The sequence below is a fragment of the Acanthaster planci genome, linkage group LG12 (assembly GCF_054643075.1).
Source record: "Acanthaster planci isolate LZ-2023a linkage group LG12, COTS_SCS, whole genome shotgun sequence".
Taxonomy (NCBI): domain Eukaryota; kingdom Metazoa; phylum Echinodermata; class Asteroidea; order Valvatida; family Acanthasteridae; genus Acanthaster; species Acanthaster planci.
The window spans coordinates 8,615,347-8,635,323 of record NC_141788.1 but is presented as its reverse complement, the minus strand read 5'-3'; the positions used below and the strand labels follow the sequence as shown (position 1 = coordinate 8,635,323).

At 44.2% G+C, this 19,977-nt stretch overlaps 1 protein-coding gene across 1 annotated transcript in view; it reads right to left on the bottom strand.

Moving 5' to 3' along the window:
• LOC110985187 (rho GTPase-activating protein 100F-like) overlaps positions 1-19,977 on the bottom strand; it is a 27,226-nt gene extending 7,249 nt beyond the window's left edge. The window contains exons 1-4 of the mRNA XM_022246027.2: positions 18,271-19,977; positions 6,369-7,349; positions 2,875-3,032; positions 411-642 (exon numbers count right to left, since the gene is read on the bottom strand). Coding sequence (XP_022101719.2) covers positions 411-642; positions 2,875-3,032; positions 6,369-7,349; positions 18,271-19,834 — 2,935 coding nt within the window. The 5' untranslated portion in view covers positions 19,835-19,977. The remainder of the gene's footprint in view (positions 1-410; positions 643-2,874; positions 3,033-6,368; positions 7,350-18,270) is intronic.

Below are 19,977 nucleotides of genomic sequence, written 5' to 3'. Positions count from 1 at the left end.
AAAGGCACTGACACTAACTACTTTTCTAAAACAATATTTCTCAGGAAAGAGGGAACATTTGAGATTTCACCACTTGACCTACTAACCATCTTTATAAATAAACACTGCCAAATCGAGTTTTAGACGTCATCTACCTGAAATGTTGCGGGTTTACACATCCGCTGGTTTGAAACAATTGAAGGCCAGTTTCACACATGTACCTCTAGCAAATGCATGTGTAAACAAGAAAGCTCTTTTGTCATGTCAGATCAAAAGTTTGGAAAAAGCTGTCCGCATTTCAACTCGAGCAAAATTCGAGGCAAACATTGCATAGCATCAAAATTGCTCTGCTTTCACATTTTCCAGAAGTGCGAACAGGCCTTAGGTGAAAAATAAAGGAAATGCGGGGGGGGAGATTTCTAAATACTGACCTCTCTTGCCAGGCCAGACCTCCAACATGGTCTGCAGCACATCGATGTGCTTCTCATAGTCGGCGTCCTTGCCAGACACCGCCTCCCGGCTGAGGGCGGCGTTACTGCCCGAGGATGCTGCACTCATGAGCACGGGGCCAAAGCACACAGCGATGTTGTAGGCGTTCATCTTGTTGGTCTCCGAGTGTACCATGATAAGCTTCAGGTGGTCCATGATGTAAGAAGCAGTCGTCTAAATACGGTAGCAAGGGAACAGAGAACTAGTAAGGAACAAAAATGTGTTCACCCGACTAACCCCTGTGGGCTGTACATGTATCGTTAGGCAATCTGTTGACCGGAAAAAAATCTAACACTGCTGAGACAAGAGGCCTCCACAGTGCAACAAAATGCTGGACTGCATACACAACATGCAGTGATGGTTAAGGCCTTCGCCACGTTCTGGGGGCAGTTTTGTTCGGAAAGTCGGGACCGAGTTGTGGGGACACAAAAAACTGTCCCCGCAGCATTTTTGGGTCCCCACAATGTCTACACTTGAATCCTTGCATATGTGGTTCCCCCAAACAACGGAACAAGTACTAAACAATACCAGTATGTTCACTGTGCATGTGTTTGCTCAGTGTCTCCTATCAAACAATGCATACAGCACAAGTTTCTCATGACTAGAGCACAGAGGCCATGCACTGGTTTCTTCATGACATGTACATGTACACCTGATTTTGGTACATATTTACCAGTACATATACATGTAACAGGATTCTCAAGGAAGTTATCGAGGTTTAAGGTTGCACCACGTAAGGATCTCTCTTTCTGAGTATGTGTGGTTCTTTTCAGAACATCTTTGAGTATGTGCAGTTCTTTTTCAGAACCGCACATGCTCAGAAAGAGATACCCCCCGTATTGTGCTTCCACAAAACTCTGTAACTTACTTGCTACCTTCCCCCTGAAAAGCTTCAAAGCTCAAAAAGGATTCTTCTCTTTAAACTCTATTTTAAGCAGAAAGGTGGGTATACCGGTAGACCCTGATTAAGACCAAAAATTGGACTTCTGCACCCCTGCCCCTTGCACTTCTACAGCGGTGCTCTGCAAATATTTGGACGACCCAGAAAAAAAAAAAAAATGGCAGTCCAGTGTCTGCCTCGTGACTTACAATGTACAGCATGTGCATGTGTACACACGCCCGCACGGCTGTTGATGAAGTGGGATTGTCAATGGGGAAACTGGGCCAAATGAGCATTTCTGTATCTATGCGCGGAGAATCGCCGGGGGGGGGGGGAAAGCCTGATAATTATATAGCCCGCTCACGAGGGGTGCACGTGTGCGCTGCGGCTTCGGGGCTCCCGCCGCCGTGAAGTACAGTCGGATGTGACATTGCTTATCTTGATTGGAGCCTTCATGGAAAATGCCACATGCATGCGTGTGTGTACAGGTGCTTGCCAGAACATGGTAACATTTGAACATTTGGAAAATGGAACGCTGCAACATTTTCAAGGGTCCAAAGGAAGAACAGGTCCAGGGTAAACGACGGATCCACCCTGGTTAGACAGGACAAAATGAAAAGGTATCGGAACCTCAATGATTCAATGTGTCCCGTACAAACGGCCATCTGTAATCACCCAGCCCCAAATAAAACAATCTGTTAGGCATTTTAAGATGCATGAAAACAAAAACTAAACTCTAAAAGGAAGAGAAGACAAATTGTGCAATGTGTTTGAAGAGAAATGCCTAACGCACACATACGGTACATGTATGCTTCAGACGGTGTTTAGGTTTGTGGTGGTCAGGAAAAGAACCAGAGAGATAATTGTACAAATTTGGTGTTCCAATATTTTTGTGTCCCTGTGACGTCTGACATATGGTGTAGTAAGGTTCAGAACACAATCTTGAATTTCTAAGAGTGATTAAGTGTTGCAAATTACCTGCCAAAATCAAAACAACAGTTTGAAGTCAAATTCAATGATATTTCCAAGTCAAATTGCACAGGTTGAAGTGTAACAGGGACACAAAGATATCACTTTTTTGGACTCCAAACTTCTAGAACAACCCAAAGGGACATTATTTTTTTTTTTACAGTATGGCTGAGCACATGTACATGTAATTTAAACAATCTGTTCCTCCTTTCACCTCCTGAAGACGGGCAGTTGGAAATGTTATGAAATTGTTTTTTTCTAGCGGTAACCAGCGTTGTGGTCCAGACCTCTTACGACAATGAAAAGACCCGCACCAGACCCAAGATCATCGCGAGATCAACATAAGACCAACTTCCCTCAACGGGACTGCAGCAAAGGAACATGTACACGTATTGTCTTAGAGGCTGTTCTCCCCATGTTCGTACAGGGTACCGGTGCATGTACATGTACATGTAACTGACTGGTCTTGCGATCTGGTCTCGCGCCTGGTCTCGACTGAAACACCGCCGGTGACTTTTACGGCACGACTGCGCGTCTCCGCCAGGATGGCCACTTACCCGGTTGGCGGGGGGAAGGGACTCGATCATCTGGACCAGCTTTTCCCCGTCGCAGGCGGGGTCCGCTGACTGGTTGCCAAATGTGTCCATGAAGCGTTGGCACATCTTAGTGGTGAAGAGGGGCTCCGGAAGCTCGCGAAGGTAGTCCTTCAGGACGCCTGAAGATAAATTGTTTTTGATACAGAATCACACAGATCGTCAGGCGATATGTACGAGAACAAACACCAACCAGCTACGGGGGTGTCTATGTACAAGTACAGGCAAACAGTATGACACACTTCTTGAAGGTTCAAACAGATGATCGTTACTGTTAGTAAATGCCAAATAATTTACAAATTTTGACGCCTTCTGTACATACATGTACATGTACGATTGGGGCAAAAGGTTTACATACACTTGGTAGAAAAAGTTTTCAATATTTCGCTGTTTGAAATCCATGCAGTTTGGCCAATTTTTTCTTTATGGGGTCAGACAAATCGAATGCGTAATCCTGTGTAACTGCCAAGTAATCTGGACAGCACTACAAAGAACCAGAAAGAAGTTCGGATTTTGCTAAAAATCTACGCATTTCTACTGATGCCACATGCATCAGTACATATGCACCTGCATGCATGAAAAAGGTTGGCTGAATTACTCAAAATAGCCAGATGGAACCCTTCTTAATTGTATGCCCTGAAAGGATGAGACAGAAGACGTACAAAACTGCAGGTACCGGTACATGTGCCGGTACCCGGTACTGCACACCACATAATAGAAATGGAACAGTCAGGGATACTGTATGGCCAGGAAAAACTAGCCGGTCACATCAACACTTTGTGCAGTTACAGCACTTCAAAAACCCCACATACCGTACATATACACGTTGATGCTACCGGTAAATGCATAATTACTTGTACGGCAGTGTGATCGACAAAACAACCCCGCCAAATTGTGTCTGAACGAGCATCTTTTTCCGAGGTGTAATTTAATGATTTCATATGCATCCCGTACATGAACCAGTACCGTGTCCAACAGATTCCTAATGTGTGAGTTCTACCGTACATGTAGACCTACATGTACATGTACCTACATAATGGTTGGTGTCGCGCATATAAATGTACATGTACTTATGGTACATGTACATGTATGGTAGGCTTGTACATTGTACATTCCCTACAATATTCGCATTCATCATGTTCATAGACAAATCAACTTTGATTGATGAGAACCAGAGTAGAACCACTCTCAGTGCCGCAGGCCCACAACAGTGGCATTAAGAGCCTCAACCTTGCCCTCTGATGAATACATACATGTACTGTAGGCTCCCAGCAAAAAACCTTGGACCGCCGAGGAATTTGTCATATCATAACCACGCCCTCAGGGCTCCAAATGGCCCAAGCCCTGTTCCTCCCCCCCTCTTCCTTTTTTTGAAATTCCCACCAGTCAATGAAGGTGAGTCATGCCGGCTACCAAATTGCTCTGGGATCTCCGCTTTCATTGGCTGTGTCCCCTTTCAGGGCAATCTTCCAATCCGTGCGGGTCAAACCTAGCTCCCAGCAATCTCGAGGATCGTATTCGGCCGACTCCCCTTTCAGAGAGACTGGGGACTGTTATTTTTTTTTTTCACCCCACCATTCTTCTCTATGGAGCTGCCCCTCGATAAAATGCACCGGTGGGCGGGCTCGAGTTTGTCTCCCTTGAGAGAGAGGGATGAATGCCGCTTTCAGCTGCAAGCAAATTACAAGTACATGTATACGAAAAGCATTTCTTGACACCTTCTTTCTTAAAAGCTGAACATGCACTGTACCGGGGGTACACTTACATGTGCATGCCGAGACAGCGTGGTGGAAATTTCAGTGGCAACGGCCTTCATCACCCGTGCAACTTCGGGTGGGGGCCGGTTTCAAAACAAAAGTTGAAGACGATGACAATTTGGATAAAAAGAATGCTGAGTACCAGGAATCGGTATCAATATGAGCAGAGCAATCACTGGCACGAAAGCGTTTGTGCTGCAGCAAGATTTATGCGTTTCTAAGTCATGAAAAAAAGGCAGCGGCCTGACATGACTAGTACAGTATACAGGTACCAATTAGGGTGGTTAAACTTTTCAAACGTTCTCCAACTTTCAAACGCCACGGTTCAACTTTTCAAACCGTGTGCTTGATACTTGTGAAACAACTTCGCGAGACGGGAAACACATCCAAACTTGACCACAGAGGATGTGCTTGGTACTGAGCAAATGGCCACCAATGGCGATTTGCTCAGCATATAGCTTTCGTGTGCAGCGGGCATTGTAGGTACATGTACGTGTACGGTACTTGTACACGCGTGTAATACCGGTACATATGTTGATGCAATCAGTAATTTTGAGGCATCATTTCCAATTAAAAGCAATGACACAAGATTAAATGAACAGTAATCTACCGGTACGAACACACCCATCCTCACACAGCTATATTTGGTGGGGTATTTCCTTTGTTCTCGCGTACAAAACTACCACACAACACGCAAAAAATTTCGAATCACACCAATTTAAACCAAGTTCACTTTCCTGGGTTGAAATTTCGACCGTAGTCCCTTATATAAAACACTTCAATTTGCGACAGATTTTTACCCATCAAAAATTTCCCCTTTTTGAGTTATTTCCAAATATCAGTTTCGTGAAATTCTTGTGGGGTACCAATTTTGGTACCCCACAAGGTAAAAACTGGCCTTGTGGGGTACTTCCCATTGTTCCGGTACCCAACAAGGCCCAATGTACACGTATAACCGCATGTGCCACATACATGTACAGTGTACCGTATATATACACTGTACGTGTACACGAACATGTAAATTTACACACTTTGTATAAAAATATTGGTACATGTCACTACATGTAAATGTCATTAGTTTTGCTGTAGCACCATACAAAAATATCCCTTTTGTGAGTACATGTGAGAGAGTACGTGTATGAACGGTTCTGAAAAGAACCGGGGGGCACTCAACGTTTTCTCTATCCTCCGTCGGGAGACTGCCTGAATGTTCCATTGATTTGCCAGTGTACCGGGTATTGTATTCCATTATTAAGTTTTCACAAATGAAATTATGAAAATCTTGGAAAGATTCGGGAAAGAGTCAGGCATCTTGAGTCTGTGTCGTACACATGCGTACATTTATATGCATGGTTTAAGTGCCACTAACGTGCCTAGACATATACACGTAGATGTAAATGCACTGTAATTACATCAGTTTGAATGGTAGAAGTGAATAACACATGCCATATAGCAAACTAACTGCACAATACACTGCAAACAATACGCAATAATTTAGCAGTATTCATTTAAAAAATGTCAATTTCATGCAATTTTTTTTTCAAATACACTGTATTCGACATTACACTGTTAACCGCCCAACTGGTAAAATGCCTTGGGGAGAATCGCAGATATTAGTACAGTGTACATGTACATGGTACGATACATTCAAAGGGTGAAAAATTTGGGAGTATCCTATCACTGAGGCAGAGCATCACCTACCTGTGATAACATTAAGGTCGGGATAGTTCTCTCTGGATAGGTCTACCAAGCTACTGGAAGCCTCAAACTCATCGTGCAGTCGCTTCTTCCGCTTGGCTGAGCCGCACACCCGATACACCCCCACCATGTTAATGCCGCGCAGCTCGATCTCCTCAATGCACTTCTGCACGATGATCGGAATGTTGGTGTGCGTGTTCTCCCGCCGGACCACCACCTCCAGCGGCACGCCGAACAGGCCCCGCCGGTCCAGCGAGGGCACACGCTTCAGCGTGACGTGCCGCTCCGTGAAGGAGAACTTTGCATACATGATGCCCCGGGGCTCCAGCCGTACGGCCAGGCGGAAGGGCTCGTCCTTGGGACGGGTGGAATGCATCAGGAGCTGGGTCAGTCGGACCACGGCCTTGTAGCACAGCTTCTGTCGGTTGGTGTCCCAGTCTGTGTAGCTGTAGATCAGCAGGCTCAGGTCGTGTGCCCGCTCCAGGTCAATCTCAAACTTCTCGTCCCAGCAGAACTCGTCCTTGCCCGACACCGTTGCGGTCTGGGCCTTGTGGACAGCATCCACCTCCATCACACAGTACAGGTCGCGGTTTTCCTTGCGGGAGGACAGAGAGGGGGCCATCTTCCGGCTGCCGTACAGGTGCAGAGTCAGGATGCCCGAGAGCGGCATCTGCCGGTTGCGCAGGCGCGAGCCCAGGTCGCTCTTGTACTTAGTGAACTGCGTCGCGTCGATGTCCAGCGGCTTGCTGGCAGATATCCGTCTGGTCTTCTTGTCCGGTGAGGGCTTGGGCACGTAGCGCGAGCCATCCTCAGCCGTCGCCTCTGCTGAGTTCTTGTCGGCCTTCTTGCCCATGAGGCTGGACTTAGTAGTCTTCTCCACCTGACCTGGTTTGCGTTGACGTGCCTTCCCTTCCCCCGAGCGCCTCATTGCATTGGGCAAGAACTCGAGAATGGCCGATCGTGGTCGCACTGTCCTGGAATCACCTGCAAGAAGAAATGAGGAGCTCCAGTCAAACGTAAGACTCAGACACAGAGGATTCTAAAACCACTTATTGGCTAATCGGTAACCAGAATCAGAAGCCTAGTACAGGTACACGTACTGTGCAAAAGCCATGCTTGTACCATTATGCTGTCTCCTTGAATCACTCTAAAGCAGTCCATCCAGTTTTTACAACTGACAGAAGTTTTGAACCCCGAGTCAGGAATAAGTACATGTACATGCAGATGAAATATGACTACTGTACTTTCATTAACTCTGAGTACCAGGAATACCATCAAAGGCCCCTAACTACAGAAGATATGGTCTACCCTAAGCATTTAAGGTCCGGTGAACACAACAGGAGGGTTTTACTGGAATTTGGTTGGGATGAAATCTTGCGTTTACTTCCAAATTTACCTACAGTCATTTAACTGAATGCAATAAACTGAAGCAAACCAGACTTAACCAATCAATCATGGCAACATACAGTGTACTAGTATGTTTATTTTCAATGTGTAACCTTAGTATCTTGGTTACACAGCCATTTGACTACATTTCCGTGATAAATGTTAACAGTCCAATATTTAGTGTGCCCTCCTTTATTTCTGATTACTTTGACTGGCTTTTTTTTTTAACCCATGCTGCCTTACAGACAAAATGTCATACAAGACCTATCTTTGCAAAAACCCTCATTGAAATGGGCACATAGCACTGCACCGCTGTTATGCACCACTGTAAAAACATGTTAAGTAATCATTCAATCAGACAATGTAATGCAGGCCCAGTGACAGAAATACCAATAAAATTCCAGGTGGTCTTAAACTGTGCAAATGACTGCAGTAGAGTCCGGTTACTGTTTCCGCCATTCTTTAATAATATGGCAGTCCCACCACACTGGAGAAAAATCAAGGCAAGTTTCATTCCTCTATCCCCCCAAAATATGATGCATCCCCACATGATGCAGCACCTTGCTTAATAGTGAACAGTTACAATTTTGTCAAAGTTTAAATTCACCAGAAATCAAGTTTTTCACTTCTTTTTGTTTCTGCCTCTTTCACAACTGCAGCACTGCTTACAGCCGCGCACACAATCATGATAAAATGATCCCTCCCAACCTTTACAGAAAAAAAAATGTCTCATGCTTACATGTAACTTGGTCTTTAATTTGATTAATTAATGTTATAATTAATTTCAATGTACATGTATAATATTGGTCAGAAGTCACCATTTTGAATTTCACCCAAACCTAAACAAAATTCTGTCTTAGTAGAGACGACAGACTGACTTCATCCACAGTGTGCGGTACGTGCCTTCAACTCCATGCAATATATAAGATCTTAAGGCCTACATACATGTACATGTACATATTTGGATAGTACTGGACAAATTGAATACCATCAATCCAGTTTCATTTCATTTTTCATTTCTCGGGAAGAAGAAGTTACAAGAAACAAATACAAACACAATAAGACGATAAGATAATAATTACAAAGAATATTCCAATCAGCCCCCGAAGGATTGCCCAAAAGAAATAATTTCTGTTGAAGGGGCTCTCCAAACTAATTGAAATAAATACAAACATATACTACACTTATGATAAATAATTTTTCTCTGATAAAAGGAATTGAGAATGAAGAACAAGATAAAATAGAGAACAAAAAAAAATTCTGTAAAGAAGAAGGAACATTATGTTATGGTTAGAAAGCTTGTGACATGGTTTCTTGGTTAAACAAGTAGTCACATAAAGAGCAAAGAAATTCTTTTGGTTTGGCTTGGCCGAGGCCCTCCCCTGCACTAGCTGACTGACAGTTATTTCCAGACAACCTATTAATAGGGTACAATTCCTGTGGTTGCCAAACACTAATCCTTCCACTGACAGGTGTCAAGCCCTTTTGTGTGCTGAGTAAAGTCTGTGTAATGGATGAGGGTATTAAACCTTTGGTGACATTTTCACACATTGCTGGACACTTACAGACTGTGGGTGTATAGGTACATTGTAGCTCTATGCATCCACGGACCAGTTGGGAAATAAATGCTGGTTTACCTTCAGTTTTGGTGCTGAAATGTTCCGCGACTCAAGTGCATTTTTGGGGGGGGGTCCAAAACAGTTCAGGATAAATTTTTTTAATTAATGGAATCTGTGGCATGCATGAGTTAAACTTCAGAGTGCATGTATTCTGCGGTGTATTTAACCAGTTTAGCACTCTCCTTGACGCAATGAGGAAATGCACTTTTTTCAAGAGTGAAGGTACCGTAGGTTGTCAAGTGCAGTAGGCACAGCTTGGACAAGGTGTCATGGTTGATTTTACTCAAGTCGAATCAACCCATGGCAGATGCCCCAGTTTGCAATCTTTTTTTCTTCTACAAGAGTGAATTTTGTCAAAGTTTCTCTGTTGATTTAGTGCGAGGCAGCCCGTCAATGGGCAAAGTCAACAGGCAAACTGTTACAAACCTGGAACGTGATCACAGCTGAGTTCACCGACAATCAGAGAGCGAAAAAAAAAAAAAAAAAGGGCAAAAAATGCCATCGCCCATAAAAGCACGGTCAGGGGCCAAGGTTGCCTTGTATGACTGATGGCACCTTTTCCCAGCACTGTAACTAAAAAGTAGAAGCCTACTGTCTCCACTGAATGGGTATGGCTAGGGCATGCATACCTTACATGTACATTGTTCATGTACATGTACATTGTACATGTTTCGTCTTGCAGTGGACCAAGATTCAAACCAAACAAAAGATGAATGCAAAATTTCAAATATATCTCGGCAAGCACAGAACAGCAAGCATTCTTAACTTTCTCCGATATCGGTTTGGTTTTCTATGGTAGGGACTCGGCAAACAGCAGTTGACAGACTCACAATGCTACCACGAATGTGGCTAAATCTAACCAAACAAGTTATTGTCAATTGCTACAATGGGCAGGTTTATACCCGTACATTGTAACTGCCGCTTTGGAGGGTACAGACCCTGAAAACTGCTGTGGGTCACGCAAATCTCAATAGAAAATTCTCAACATTTTTACTTTAAAAAAACACAATTCACATTTGCCGGAGATTCTAGAACTTCTCGGTACTGTACCACTGAAGAAGTAGATTTACAAAATATGCCTATTTTCTCAAACATGTCAAATGCAAGCACCAAACTGTCCAACATTCCCTGACAAATGTCATTTTGTATGTGAAAAAAAAAAACCCTCGTAACCCATTCAATCAATCATACCACTTGAACTGCATGATTTAATTAAGGCATCTACGGGCGCACACGTGCTACATGTCTACAATTGAAAAATGGGCTTATTAAAAAAAACCAGCGTATTACTCCCCACTCTTGTGCATAAATGTTACTGAATCCCAGTCTAGTGTATTTCTCTCAGGTCTAGCATCCAATCAGCCAATGATGCAAATTCACAATGTGCCATGCCAATGGCATGATGTGTATTCTGAAATCATACAATATTTACCTGTATTGTACATGTACCCGTATAAGGAAAACTTCACCGCACAAATTATTTATCTGCCTATACCAGTTCATTGCTAAACCATGGTCATGAAGGCAAGATACATTATGTACATTTGTAATGGTACTGTAAGGTAGATCAGCTTTCATGCCAACCTCGAAGCACAGTAATGTTGAGAGTGCCCAATCACACCACACACGCAGAATGTAATGTACCGTACATGCAGATGAAACTGCCCAACATTTCCTCCCTCCGTTCTTATTTTAAACGCGGCACATTCGGGCACCGTGCATGGTCCGCCAAGCTATAAATAGCACGCCTGTTTCAAGTCCTCCCCGTCTGGCCAGTTAATTCACGGCCGTGAAGTCTGAACCGTCCGGCGCTGGCAGCGCTGTTATTATGCAGGCCAGAACGCCCACGCATCGGCGGCGCATATTGCAGAAATGTACAAGGTAATGTACATGTACACACACACACAGCCTCAGTGATATGGCAGAGAGAAAGCCTCATGTATTTTAAGTATAGGACTTGCATGTGTACACGTACACAGACATGCACTGGGTATTTTAACCTTAACACTCCCAAATCCTCCAATTTCAATACAATTTTGCATACACCCTAGGGGGTTATGGTTAAGATATGGTATCATGCAGGTACATGTACTGTACGTTAATAGCATGAACAGCATGTAAATGTACATGTACGAGGACACGTACATGTATATCACATGTACATGTATGCTCAATGTACACTGTAATAGAGGCCCTATTATAAAAATGGTTAATAACTGCAGTATGGGTTACTACATGTACATGTACCGGTAAGCTAATCTGGAATATACATATACTGTACACGTAGAACAATTACAACTGAATTTGGCAGACACTACGATACACACATTGTACACTACATGTACATGTATGTTCACCCTTCACTTGGCTCAACAGATGCCCTGCACTTTTCTGTATACGGGTATGGTACATGTACATCTAAGATCTTCATGTACTTGTACGCGTGTGTAAGATGTCTCTTGATTCCACGGAGTGTCCAGGTACAGTACCGGTACCTCCTTACACTGCAGTCAGGCAGGGGAAATGCTCAATCTCCAAATTCATTAGGAATTAACTGCTAGGTCCGTTGACCGTTATTTGTTATCTGGATGTTTGTTTCTGTGCTTGTGTTTTTGTTAACTGGTTCACAGTTCAGTTTTTGGTTACTCCTTTGCATCCTTTGGAAAGGAAACAGTTGTATTTCTTCCCAATTAATTTTCGATCACTTGAAGAGCAAAGTGTAACGACAGAATCGATACATCGATTGATTAATCGAACCACGATTGGAGGGAACAGGTGCCTACCGGTACCAAGTGGGTACATCACTCGCCGCTCTGGTCCTGGGTTCAGTTCCTAGCCACGGCTACAAAGTACATGTACCAATAGTGTGTGATTGTTTGTTCATGGTCTCCTGTGCCATGGGGGTTTTTCCCTGGATCTCCTAGTTTTCCTCCCTCTGCAAAAAATCAACACCTGCGATCTCTGACTGTGCTCCGTGGGCAGATGTGAGTGTCTGACAGCTGCCCAAGGCATCGTTATATGCCTTCCGTTCGACTATGCTCGTCTTTGTACAGAGTTGAATATTTTTTGTGTACAGAATGTTTAAACCATAAATGACAACAGTGGTAGTCATACATGTGCAGTGGTGTACCGGCAGTTGGTAGTCATACATGTGCAGTGGTGTACCGGCAGTTGGCAGATACTGCACGTACGTACATGTACATGTACTTGTGGGGTTCAATTCTTTCCCTCTCTGTTCCTTGAACAGGTTGTGGATGATTTGGATGAACCGATGATGGTACATGCACAAGTACCGGTACAATTGACAATGACATGTACCTGTAGTTTAGGTGGTTCACATCATAGAGGGGGATAGGGGGGGATACCACAGTCCTCCAGCAAGAATGCAGGGAAGTCAGGGTGCATTCTTGTCAGACGGCAAAGTTTGGTAATTCATAAAAGGAAAAAAAAAAGGGAGACTTTGAGAGGTTTGGTGGCGGCAAACAAACCGGTCCTTTTTTTTCGCAGTTTGTGTGCATGCCCAGAACTGCGCGAGCACACCTGGAACTGGCAAAAAAAAGGACCGGTTTATCTGCTGCCACCAAGTGTCACCGATTACATGTACCGTACACAGAGTGTGCATACATGTACATCCGCACACATAAACAATTCAAAGGAGGAGCTTTCTTTACCAAGCAGCTACATTAATCTCCTGCTGGCGGACAGAAGACCCGGGCGTACGGGTACCAGTACATGTATACGGTAGACTACCGGTAATTTGCAAGCACCTGGCACACAGTACAGACCCAAATTGCCACAAATCTGTGGGGTCTTTGAGCAGGAGAATAAAGGCACGATGCTGGGGCATTCTCTGTCACCCCAGATTTGTCAGTCCATAGTGAGGGAGCTCTCGTGCACCAAACCAATACAATAACTCTACCAGTACATGTGTATGATAATGAGCAGTGATGTGCCGTACGACTACCGTATGATGCACATGATCTATGCAAAAAACGGAACTCATCCTGTTTTTAAAACAATCTTTGTGAAGTCTTGGCACGTCGAGAATGTACGTTAATCATTCACGCACAAGCACAGACAGTAGCGTGTGTGACTCATCTCCAGGACACACATGTAAAAAAAAAAGAAACGGCGACTGGTGGTCACTTGCAAAAAGGTCGCACTTGTAAATCTCTGGCTGCAATAATATGTGTCGGGATGTGTTTACACGATCTGGGGTCGTGTTTGTACCGGCAGATTACAAAGAATGCGATCTGTTATCTGCCATTTCTTCACAAGAATTACAGCCATAACATCAATATAAGTGTTGTATACAGTTCCAGTACACATTGTGTAAACTGTGTACATGTTCTGACACTCTGGTGCATGTACGTACATGTATGCATGCGTACATGTACATACAGCCATAGTTATGATTTCCCATTTAAAAAAATGCTGTCCATCTGAGGAATTCCATTTCAAGCGGCTAAGGAAAATTTTGCTACAGTACATGTACGTGTACATGTATATGCCACACATGTACATAATGTAGACTATTATTCAAAATTAAACACTAGCAAAAAAGCCATACATACAGATAAATGAAGCTTTTGCATTGTCAGAACCCGGGAACCTTCCTACCGAATCCAACAGAATCAGGATGGTGACTTCTAGGAGTTTCCTGCTCAATCCATCAGAAAGCAACGGTCTGAGTTGATGGTGACTGTAACCTGTCATTTCATTTGCCTGCTCGTACCAACACAATCCAACTGTGCCGTATTTCTTCAGTTGAAATCCAACAGAATGTAACACAAGCCAGCTGGGCACAGTTACATGTACATGTACATACACTCTGCTGCCCAAAATCCGACGGATTTCAACTCCAACAAGGCCAGGGAATTGTGATCAAGTTCTTACATGTAAGTACCGGGTACTTTACAGAACACGAACACTTGGACTGGATTCGCTTCAACTGCAACAACAGTAATTTTAAGTTTCTCTTCATCCTTTGGTTTTGTAAAAATAGTGGAGCACTGTTATAACGAGGCCCTTGGGACTTTACAAATTACCTTGTTATAATAGTTACCTTGTATTATCAGTAATGGAAAACCAAGAAAAACACAGACTTGGGACCTTAAATTCTCCTTGTTATAATTATGACTTTGCATTAAAAATGCTCTTCTTATAGATGCTCAACTGTACATACAGGTGTACTGTATTATAACATTGTTCAACAGTCTTGAATTTGGAGATTTTTAATCATTTTCTACAAAATGCCTGGGAAGAAGCTAGTGAAAGCAGTTTCAGAAATCTTTGAGTAACAAGACACTAACATGAGGCCACTGTGAAGTGTATACATTCTTATTTAACCTTAACCATGCTGAACCCAACAATATCCAACAGCGGTCACTTTCTGTGGGACTTTGATGTGAGTAGTCAACAAAAGGCCTTTTGTTCTACCGGGTGGCTGTTGGATTTTGTTGGATTCAGCAGGCTTTACACTTTGCTGTTTCATTTTGTTGGGCTCAGCAGGGTACCTGGAGAAAGCCCCAGGAGGTTGGAGGTGGGGGGGGGTCAGAGTCAGCATGCAGTCCTTCCTATCTTGCAGACTGAATCAGTGCCTAGCTTTCACCTGAGGTTGGGCTGAATTTTTATCTGATATCCGAGACTGTGGATGTCCCAATCTCATTTCAGAACGTGTGTACCAAAGTACCATACCGACACTTCCACTTTCAGTCTCCCTCCCACGTAACATTCCTTCTTTCCTGTGTCCATGGACACACAGTCAGAAACTTGTTACTCATGTAGACATGCTCCTGGAACAGGTCACTTGATCATACCATTCAATGCTACATGTGTATATATGTATGTGCCGGTATCATTCTGTATACTGGTACATGCACGCAGGTATGACAGAAGATAGATTAAAGGCCATTCTAATATGTCCAGTTTATTCTTGATACTGTACATTTGCTGTGCACATGTACCAGTACGTGTATGTAAATGACATATGACTAACGATCAACCAATCAGATACCAGGGATTTATAATATGCACAACATGAGCATGTATGTACACGTACATGTACAGTACAGGTATGTGTTGCCGGCATGTGGAATAATCTACATGTACATGTACCGGTACATGTGGACATTATTAGTAAGTCTGGAATGTTATCCAGCAAATGAATCACTTAAAAAAACCATCTGAGTTTCAACAGAATCCAAACCAGCATAGTGTGAGGCCTGCTGAACAGGTTCCAACGACAACCTAAGTTGTTTCTCATTCGTGCCTGATTCCTGCCGAGCGGTGGGTATCACTGGACGGTTTAGAAGCATAGGGAAACGACCGATTTCGCTTCGCTCCATTTGACTAAGCCCTCTGGCCTCTGCTCAACGTACACACTGAAGTTTGTTTGTCATTTCACAGTGTAACAGTGAAGCAAATAATTTGAAAGAGTTTCAACAGAGTACAAGTGAGTGTCACTAAAAATGCACGGCCATTACATGGGGCTGAACACAATCGAGTCAGAGAGCGCTTGCTTTTAAATTGTTAGTTTGGGGAGGGTTTTTTGTGTAGTTTTTGTTTGCTCTTTGTTTAGTTTTTTTTCCTTCTTTTCCCTTTTTGGAACCAGTTCTTCACTTTGCTCAACTCCAAGCAGAGGGAGGACAATTCTTTCCCACAGACAGTTGCAGCCGTTTCTGACCTCAGCCCCACTGGTGGTCAAGTATGCCACGTTTGCTGAGAGCTCACGTCTTAGCGTGCATTCTGTGGCAGGATTGCTGGGTTGTCGTTTGGGTCGCACATGCTCAAGGTTAACCTCTCCCCATGGCTCCTCTGTTTTTTTTCTCTCCTCTGTCTCTCCTCGTTTTTTTTAACCACATTTTAAACAAGATATGTGCCAATTTTCTGTTTCGTGAATTGCGTTCAAATAAGGTCATCCAATTTTGGTTTCCTGATTAGAGAAGGGAGGCAGGGCTCGGTTGAGCAGTAACAAAGCAATTGATTCTAATTCAGTGTGGCAAACACTCAAAGAATGCGTGGTTATCTAGGTTCCTGCATATACATGTAAGGCTGGTGGCTGCCTGATTAACACAGGTCGTTTCATTTAATTTATCCAAACAAAAAATTTTTCTTCCAAGCACACTTGCACAGTAAAAGCATGTACACATAGGGTACCAGTACAAATCTTATTCTTTTATGACCAGCGTGGCTTAACATTTTCAGCTCAGAATTTTCTTTTCAAAACAAAACCTCATAAATTGCGCATTTTGCCGGGGATGACAGACCGTACTGATAAAGTTTATGTTTTGAACCTCAACTCTGCCTGGAGCATTCGTTTTACTTCAAAAGATGACATTTTGGGGAGAGAATTCAGCCGATGCTGAACTGGTGACAAAAAGTATGTGTACATGTAAATTGCTCCTGCCAATATCTAAGAAAGGCACAAATTGTGTAAAGTTAGTCACAGAAACAGGAAAGGGTACTGTTTCTAACCATACGGATTAGGGCACTTTTCAAGTTGCTCAGTTGTCAAGTCGTAACTTCTGCTTCCTGTTTTTGAACGAACACTATTTTGACGGAGCAGCAGCCCACAAGTTTTATAGGGGAAAATATGGGGGACAGACAAAAACTGACCAAATACATGTATAAGGTTCTACAGACTTGCATGTAAATGCATGCAATTTGAACCCTTAAAAGTGGTGTCAATCTCATTTAAATTGAATGCCACTCGATCTCTCAATTGACCCTAACCGCCAAGCATATTGTTTGGCTTACAGTTACTCAGTACTACAAAATACTAAGTAGTTGCCTGAGCCTGAAGGACCTAGCGCTACAAATTACTACTTCTGGCTAGGGTACTTCCATTGTTACTCATACAGAGAACAATAAAGCCATGCATTCATAGTGCCACAGCACTGTATGGTACATTGTGTTTTCTATAGTATTTTATGGCTTCAGAGAACAATATCGTCATGTCCTCTTACAAGCGGCAGCACTGATTTCTACATTTTACTACAAGTAATAATTTGTAGTATTATGTAAGGTTAGGGTTAATTAATTTAATATTGCTTGTTTAACCATTTAACATTCACTTACACACTGAATCACTATAATGTTAAAAAATTGGCTCCCTCCAAAAGAAAAATGTTCCAACCCACATGGCGGTACCCTGTTTTTAGATGCTATGTGATAGCAAATACAGTAAATACATGTAGCAAGCAGAACTGTTCGGCTTTGCCATCCCTACCATAACCCATGCAATACACTTTTTCCACAAAATTTAGGAGAAATTGCAGAATACCCCACCACTCTAAAAAACGACCCCTGGAATGACTGGTTACATGGGTACATGTACAAGGTGAAAATCCCTTGAGAAGAGTGTGACACTTTGACCTGTACCTGGCTATGAGGTTGATCTTGCAGGGTGGCGGGGTGTTCTGCAATTGAGCTCAAATGGATGACGGTAATAAAAAAAGTTCACTGGGGAAACCAGCAAAATTGGATGTCGCTACGATCTCCTACATACAACTTTGACACACACTTGACATCCTTAATAGCAGAGAGAGAGTGCAGAGCTGCGCGTTGATGACTGAAGCTCATGACATCGAAATTCAACCCTAGAACATACATGCCTATAAACTGTACTCTGTATAAAATTTATCCAATGGTCCAAAAATACCAATCACTGATTTGTTGGAAACGACCAGATTGGCTGGAATAGGCTTGAAAGAACATTCATGTACTAAAAGGGGGGAGGGGGGGTGAATTCCACATTGGGCCATAACAGTCTTGGAGAGTAGAACACCAACAGGTTTAGCAAGGAAAGACGGGTTACATACATACATGTGTAAACTACCTTAGAGGAACTTGAAATCTGTTACTGTCTGATGTGGAATTCTTTCCTACTAACAACTTACCCGCGCTGGAATGTTGTCTATTAGCATTTCCTCTAGGCTTTGCGGTCGTAGTTAGGGCAGCGATGACATCATCCGACGACGAGGCTCGTCTCAGCTTTCCAGATGACTGCTTTTTATCCATCATCTGAGCATCTTTTCTAATGTCATCCACCTCCTTACTAAATCCCTTGTGGTCAGTCTCTATGAAGGCCGAATACGGTCGCTGCTTCTTGCGACTGGAATAGACGGGGACACTGCTACGGAGGCCGTGCACGTTGGTGAAGGAGTCCACTTCCGTGTCGGGGATCTCCCGCAGGTCATCGTAGTCCTCGTCATCCACGAAGACCATGTTGTCGCTGTCCTCCTCAGCCGGGAGGGTGCTGGGGTCGAAGGAGGCAGCCCGGTGGAACGTCTCGGGCTTGGGGGTCTCCGACTCGTGCTGGGCATCACTGGCGCTGAGGTGCCGCAGCTTGAAGTCTCGGACGGGGACTTGGAGGGGCGGGGCCGGGGCACGGCCGCCCCCGATTGCACTGCTGTTGCTGCTGCTGCTGGTCGTGCTGCTCCCGGCCATGTCCGGCTCCAGAGCGGATTGCACTTGCTGTTCCGATTCCTCATGCAAGTCCAAATCGTGGTAGTGTGCAGCACGGGGCCCCTTCAAGTCCAACAGTCTGTGCTGATTGGAACCCTTACAGCGAAGACTGTTCTCCTTATCCTCAAACTGGACGGCCAGGCCCGACTGGCTGCCGTCGGTAAATGATCCCGGGCTGCGGTCCGACATCGAGCCCAGGGAGCTATTTGTACCGACTGAAATGGACCTCTGCTTTGAGCCTAAGCCTAACGCTGCTGGCGAAAAACGTCCAGGGCTGATGTTGTCAGATGTGAACGACCCCCAGCTGGAGCGAAACACCCCCTTCCCAATCTGGCGCGATTTCAGAGTTATAAGTAACCGTATAGGGATCTGCAAGATCATATAGACTTCGTCAAGGGTTTTCCTGGAGACATCCACATTATTTACATACAGAATTTCATCGCCTATCTGTATAAGTCCAGATTCTTCCACTAATCCGCCTAGCATTAGACGTGACACATGAATACCATCCCTTCTGTCCAACCCATCCCCCTCACGAATGAAGAACCCTAATGTTCGACCGGGAATCTTAGTGATTTCAACTGTGCGCAACAGGTACGCTCCTCCCAGGATTTCCCTTTCCTGGGCAACGCTTATCCGTAGCTTCCCATTATTCGGCCGATTGAACACTGCAAACGTTGCATCCGTGTCTTCAAAAGCCTGCGCCCGCGACAGGTCTGTGAAGAGTTCCCGCTCGGCGGCCTGGATGGTGGACACCATCTCGTTGGTGATGCCGCTGACGTGCCGAAAGCCGGCCGGGGTGTCGATCTGCATGGCCCCACCACCGGTACCGCCTCCACCATCATGGCCCCCGGTGGTGGGCAAAGAGGATGGCTGGTCGCGCTCCCCGGCCCAGTAATCAGCAGATTGGCTCCGCGACGACAGTTTCTTAGTCCCTCTTTCCACATTCTGGCAGTCCGATAGGGTCCTGGATCGTCTTGAACCCCTATCAGTCATTTTGGCCTTCAGAACGAATCCGTTTCGAGGATAATAACAGCATTTTGGGGGAAAACGAAAGAGCGGCTAACGCCTTTCGTTAAAACACAAGGGTCCATAGCTTGCAAGTTGTATGCACATAATAAATGGCCTCTGCTGGTATC